Here is a 6,052-nt window from a genome sequence, read left to right as displayed (position 1 = left end):
TTTGTGCATAACTCCAAACGATACACAGCTTGTTCCACAGGGTCCTCAATGTCGTATCCATRCCAGTACTTCCTTTCCTTGGGTGTAGTGTGTACCTTCTCCTTTTTAGTTGATGGTTTGGGTTTCTCTGGTTGCAATGTTGATGAATCCAGATGTTCTTYCGGTTCTGCAGCTTGAAGTAATTCCYCTTTCTGTGGTTCTGATTCTGCAGCAGTCTTCTTATCAGCCACTTGCACGTTGTTTTCCATCGATATCTCAGTTTTCTGCTGTTGACCTTCAGCCTCAAATGTCAGCTGATCATGCTGTTGTTTTCTGTTATTTCCAGCTGGAACTTGGTTCAAGAAATACTTCATGTTTGAAACCAGAAGTTGAGCTCTAGTTTGATTCAGTCATTCCATCAGACTTGAACAGATGCCGTCTCGCCCAAAAGAGATCAACGTTATCCACATATCTCACAGAGTGGTCAGTACAGAACTTTTCCAAAAAGKTATGAAAAGCAAAAAGTCTACTGAACCTCTCAGCGCCTACTCTTGCTGTAGGAACTGGTCCATTGAGGAACACATCCATGTTGGGATTTTTAACTGAATGAAATCCTTCTTCAGGATTTCTGACTGTCGGTTCATAACTTCATCACTTCCTGTATRAATGATGAGTGTYTTCASAGYTGGAWACTCAGCTATTATTTCCAGAATCTTCTCTGCGAGGTCAGAYACTTTATCAGCAAAGCTCAGAACTTTGACTTTTTTCTTGTTCCAGAAGYSTCTGATYTCATTCACCATTTTATCTCTGATGATCAGCATTTCTTGATTTTTGAAAGTCTCTCTTTGGACTTCCTTTGGCTTTGAGCTGAATATGGATCTGGTCTCAGGTCCCTCTCTGAGGTCAGATAGTGAACTTTGTTCAGACTAACCAGTTTCTTCCAGTGGTGTGAATCTGTTTTGAAGAAAGACTGCTCTGTCTTCATTTCTCTGGCCGTTATCAGTTGTTTTGATTCCAGCCTGTCGCTTCCTTGTCCTTGCTGGTGGAGAAAAAGCATTTCTCTGTAACTCTGGCCATTTGTTGTCGTCTAAGAGCTGATTTCTTCTTGAGAGATTTTTTGGTCTGGCACCAAGAGAGTTCCATACAGCTTTACTCTCAGAAGCAGCTTCCATCTCCTCTCCATGTTGATCTCTCATCTCAGCCTTCTCACCCATTTTAACACATGTTGAGTTCTCCARAGCATTCATCTCTTCCAGACGATGAATCTTGAGCTCCAACACCGTCATCTTTTGGAGAAGCTGGCAGAAATCCTCTTTGGAAAAGAAAGGAGGCATCTTGAAGCTTTTCTGTRCTCACTCTCAGCAGYTGATGYTTCAAAATCTTCTCAGGTTCTTCAACAGCAAAAAWTAAAATCCARTGTTCTCTGTTTATTCAAGATCATCCATCACGGTCGGTGGTCACCATCATATTTCTGTTSTTAAAAAGGTTCTTTAGATCCAGCTGGCGTCACGGTCCTGAGCAGTCCTTGCTCACTCATATCAGTCCACCTGCGATGAGGCCTTGGTCCGTCGATCTCCTAGTGGGCCCTGCGACAACACCAGCTGTTATGGAAATATTTATTTAACAAAGACAGAAATATGTGGTCCAAGAATGAAGGTAGTCCGTGGAATGGTCAGCTGAGTTTTATTGCAACAACAGGAACACAGAGAACAACATTGAGCCATCAGAATGTCTATTTACTGATAAACAGCATGTCATGAAAACCTAGGTCATTAAAGTATGTCATGAATTAACTGGCTTAAACCTAAAAGTATTATTTCTATCACAAGAAGCTTCACAGTGCAGCTGTTTGACYCATGTCAGCTGCCGGATGTGAGAGCAATGGAAGGATTCATTGGGTCTTTGACCTGTCGAACAGCTGCTTGAGTTGGTCCTTGGTCGTAGCCTCTTTCTGCTGCACGAGATCAGCATGGCCTTTGGTAACACCCCAACCATCGGGGACAGACAAGGAGGCGCAGTGCGGACGACCAGAGGCTGGTTTTAAGTTCTCCCAGTAATCACGGCGGGCTCTAAATAATAAAAAAAGCATTAGCCGCTGGTCTCATGGAGCTAACAAGATGGATATGCACAGAGTAGCAGATAGGTGTCGCTTCTAACCTGGCTCTGACCCAGGGTTTGGTGTGCATCTCCAGACCAGCTCCCCACATTCCATGTTTCTCTGATCCGGGAGGCATTGTTCCCCTCTCTGCAGCCAGCTCCTCTGCCACAGCCCGGATGTGATACGGCTCAAAGCCACAGCAGCCGCCAATGTAGCGGATGCCGGCGTTGTAGGCCTCTCTGGCATACTTGTGCATGTCCCAGCGGGTCAGGATCCTGGGCTCCAGACCTGACAGGAAAATGAAAATGTGTTTGTAGAGAAAATGAGGGTCTGTATAAAGATTTGATTAGCTAATTTTAAGTTTTCAGAGTGGACCAGCAGAGGGAGTCTAAAGTGAGTAAATGACTTTTTTTAGAAGTGCAACATGTGATCCTACCAAAGGGGAATTCTGGCAGATCGATGAATCCCTGRCAGTTGCAGTCAGGCGTGTGGTACGCCAGCGGCTGCACCATGTAGTGAGCCTTTAGCCCGGCCTTCTCCACCGCTTCCTTCATCATTTTCACAGCCTTCACACAGGTCAGGGGGTCAAAGTGGCAGTTGACTCCCACAATCTGAGCCCCTAAAGCATGAAGTAAATATATTTTACATAACAGATACACAATGTGGATATGTTTCTTTTCCCTCTTTGTAASGGTAGACATGTTGGGCACTTTACRTACCAGCTTTGACCAGCCTGACAGCGCACTCTCCTGGTGAGACGCCGTGCATGTCTCCCTCAGGTCCGATGCACAGAGACGCAGCCACGGGCTTCCCCGTCTCCTTCAGCACCTCCACGGCCCACACAGCCTCTTCGACGTGCTCAAAGTACTGCGGGACAAAGCTGCGTCAGATCTGGTTTCCCTCCAAGTCTGCAAAATGAGTTTCCTCTTTGCTAGTTTGTAATGTTCAGACTGTACCTCAGCGATGAGGAAGTCCACGTCCTTTTTGACGAAGACGTCCAGCTGTTTCTTGAAAATGGCCTTCACCTCTGTATCGCTCTTACAGCTGAGGTAGGATGGAGTCTGGGACACTCCTCCCGCAACCAGAGCGTTGCCCTCGTTGGCGACCTCCCGGGCCAAATCGCAGGCGGCCTCGTTGATCTGAGCACCCTGATGATGGAAGCACAGTGACCTTTCCCTCCTTCAACTAAGATAGTTTTATTTTATTATTTGAATTTGACGTCCTGATTAGCTTACGGTGAAGGTGAGCTTGTTGCCTCTGTTTTCCAGCTTGTCATCACTGGCGTAGAAGGTGAAAGTCTGCATAACGTTGGATCCGGCCCGCAGGAACTCCCTGTGCAGCTGACGCACTGCAAGCCAACAAGAGACACCATCATAAGGTTACAATAAAAAGTTTGAGGGGTAATTGGTACAAAAAACATTTAAAAATCTACTTTAAAGAATCACTGTTATGCTTATTTATAGATCAGTCATTTCTATTTGAAAGTTTTGCTTTTATTTTTCATGTGAACTTTGTGACTCAGCAGATCTGTTTAAAACAAAAAGCTAAAATCCACAATGATATTAAGAAGAAAACTGAAAAGACGCAATTTTATTGCATTTTCGATTGAAAAAAGATGTTAAAGTTAAAAAACAATATGTTCCCACCAGCTTCTGGGTGCTCTGCAGCCGCCTCAGGGGTCCAGGGTCCAGCCTTCACGTAGCCTCTCTTCTCCAGAGCGAACACAAACCCTCCATCCCCGATTACCACCTCTCCGGCGTTAAGACGCTCCAAGATGCCCTGTAATCATTCATCATTGGGAGCCTTCAAAAGCTTTGAAGCTATGGTGAGATCAGTCTTAGCAGCTTGACTAAACTCTATAACTTTAAAAGGAAAACAGCTGATTTGAATTTTTGCTAATCCAGTAATGTTTTGCACGAGTGTCCCACACTTGTGATACTTTCAGCTTATCACAGTGAGAATGAGTYGGAAAATAACAGTTTAATTGATTCATCCGTTCACTCCCAAATGCTTATTTAGAGGTAAAATTTTGACTTTTTTAAGAGTTTTTCGCAGTTAAGACTCTGCAAAAAGAATTTGCATCCACATCTGTTGGCAGGATTAAACAGTTCAGTTCATAACAATTAAACAATTCAGCTTTGGGAAGAGTATAACCAATATGATGACTCAGATGTTAGATGAACTTTTTCTCACTCCTGAGTTAGAAACATCTTTTAATAGACATAATTAAGAGATTGTAAGAGATTCAGTTTTTAGAACTGTAAACAACACTAATTCATATTTTTTAATCGGTGCTGTAAGAGTAACAAATCTTGTTTCTCACTAAAGTCAATCAGTTTTTCTTAGTTCTTAAACATGACATGAATAAATTGTAATTTGAACTACTTGAAAAGATGTTTTTAAACTTCTCTCCATGTTTGAGATTCCAGCAGTTTTAGGTGTCTTACTGTAAGTCTGAAGCAACAGCTGGAGTGTCAGCTAGTCAGAGACATGTGGAGCTGACATGCCAGGTATGCAGAATATTTATCAGGATCACAAAACCCTCGTCTCAAAATACACCCTTAGTTTCACAATATGACCCCCCCCACCCAGCACCCCATACTGTACATACTGTATCACAGTACATAACGTGCATCGAACTGGAAAAAAATGTACCAGTGGATATAATTAAGATGAATCATCATTAAAACAACTGATCTTTACAGTGAAAGTGAGAGCAATATCATACATCTGTTGTACTGTATAAATATTTTTTCAGGATGAGCCTTCGGAACGTTCACACTAACCTTCTTTACTGGTGCCATGACCCTGTGGCTGCGTGGACCCCTGACAGCTCAGACTCCGAGAAGCTGAAGTGACATTAGAGCCGAGCAGGGGACCACAATAAATCGCTCCGGAGCAGGGGAGGGTCTTAGTGAGAGCTACTCTGATTGGTAAGCAGTAAGTTACATAACTGCAGTGTTTACTCCCTTTCCTTCTCTTTGGACCTGAATGACWGCTTTGTAACAGTTTGCTTCTAGTTTGGTCTGGATTATTTATTTTTTTAATGGTTTGTGTTGTTTTTGTCGGTCACTGTGTTTGTGAGTTGTATATTTGAAAGGATTTGTGTTTGTTGCAGTAATCCAGTGTCAGCTGTGTAATGTAGGTAAAATTCAGGTTTATTGTTTTGGCAGTGACATTTTACCCCTCCACGTGGGAACATCACTGTTACAGGTACTTCCTATCGCTTGTAGGCTTCACCAAAGGGGAAATAAACATTTCCACTTGTCTTCACAGCCTTCACACAGGTCAGGGGGTTGAAGTGGCAGTTGACCCACAATCTGAGCCCCTGCAGGTAACAGTGTTTCATTATCCTAATAACTCTATAATTAAGCATGATAACAGCATATTGAGGACCTACCAGTCTTCACCAGCCTGACAGCGTACTCTCCAGGTGAGAGACCGTACATGTCTCCCTCAGGGCCGGTGCACAGAGTTGCAGCCACGGGCTTCCCGCTGGTCTTCAGCACCTGCACGGCCCACTCTGCCTCYTCAACGTGCTCAAAGTACTGCAGTCACAGCAGACAGACACCACCGACTCCTTACACCGAAGTGGATTTGACTCTAACGTTTGAAAATTAAATAYGCTTCAGTGAAATAAGTTTACCTCAGCAATGAGAAAATCCACATTCTTTKTCATAAACCCTTCCAGCTCTTTCTTAAAGATGGCTTTTACTTCTGGCTCACTCTTGCAGCTTAGGTAGGAAGGAGTTTGAGACACTCCACCAGCTACAGTATCAGAGCATCTCCTTCATTGGCCACTTCACTCGCCAGGTCACATGCAGCCTCRTTAATTTGTGTTTCGTGAAATGATGAGAAATTTGAGTCTTAAGAAAGATAAATCTTAATGATTTTTTAAAGGGGCAATATTATGTGTTTCTCGGGCATACATTTAAATACTATACCATAATAAAGTATCTATGTCACCATTAGTTG

General features: G+C 43.4%; 2 protein-coding genes across 3 annotated transcripts in view; one reads left to right on the top strand and one right to left on the bottom strand.

Annotated features, from left to right (window-relative positions):
* Positions 1-1,645: 1,645 nt before the first annotated feature.
* On the bottom strand, positions 1,646-4,958 carry LOC106513660 (betaine--homocysteine S-methyltransferase 1). The gene is made up of 8 exons (XM_014002603.1): positions 4,864-4,958; positions 3,724-3,856; positions 3,313-3,425; positions 3,034-3,225; positions 2,797-2,944; positions 2,514-2,696; positions 2,137-2,365; positions 1,646-2,048 (listed from the first exon to the last, which is right to left on the bottom strand). Exons 1-8 carry the CDS (start codon positions 4,879-4,881, stop codon positions 1,871-1,873), a joined length of 1,194 nt encoding a protein of 397 aa, XP_013858057.1. The 5' UTR covers positions 4,882-4,958; the 3' UTR covers positions 1,646-1,870.
* LOC106513661 (lipoma HMGIC fusion partner-like 2 protein) overlaps positions 4,921-6,052 on the top strand; it is a 26,860-nt gene continuing 25,728 nt past the window's right edge. Inside the window, exons 1-2 of one of the 2 annotated variants that reach the window (XM_014002606.1) lie at positions 4,921-5,010; positions 5,354-5,411. The gene's annotated coding sequence lies outside the window, so the exon portion shown is untranslated. The remainder of the gene's footprint in view (positions 5,011-5,353; positions 5,412-6,052) is intronic. The other variant, XM_014002605.1, reaches the window with a different exon arrangement.

This window comes from Austrofundulus limnaeus, unplaced genomic scaffold (genome assembly GCF_001266775.1).
Source record: "Austrofundulus limnaeus strain Quisiro unplaced genomic scaffold, Austrofundulus_limnaeus-1.0 Scaffold14, whole genome shotgun sequence".
Taxonomy (NCBI): Eukaryota; Metazoa; Chordata; class Actinopteri; order Cyprinodontiformes; family Rivulidae; genus Austrofundulus; species Austrofundulus limnaeus.
Note: the sequence above shows the minus strand (reverse complement) of the source record. Positions and strands in the feature narration are given on the sequence as shown.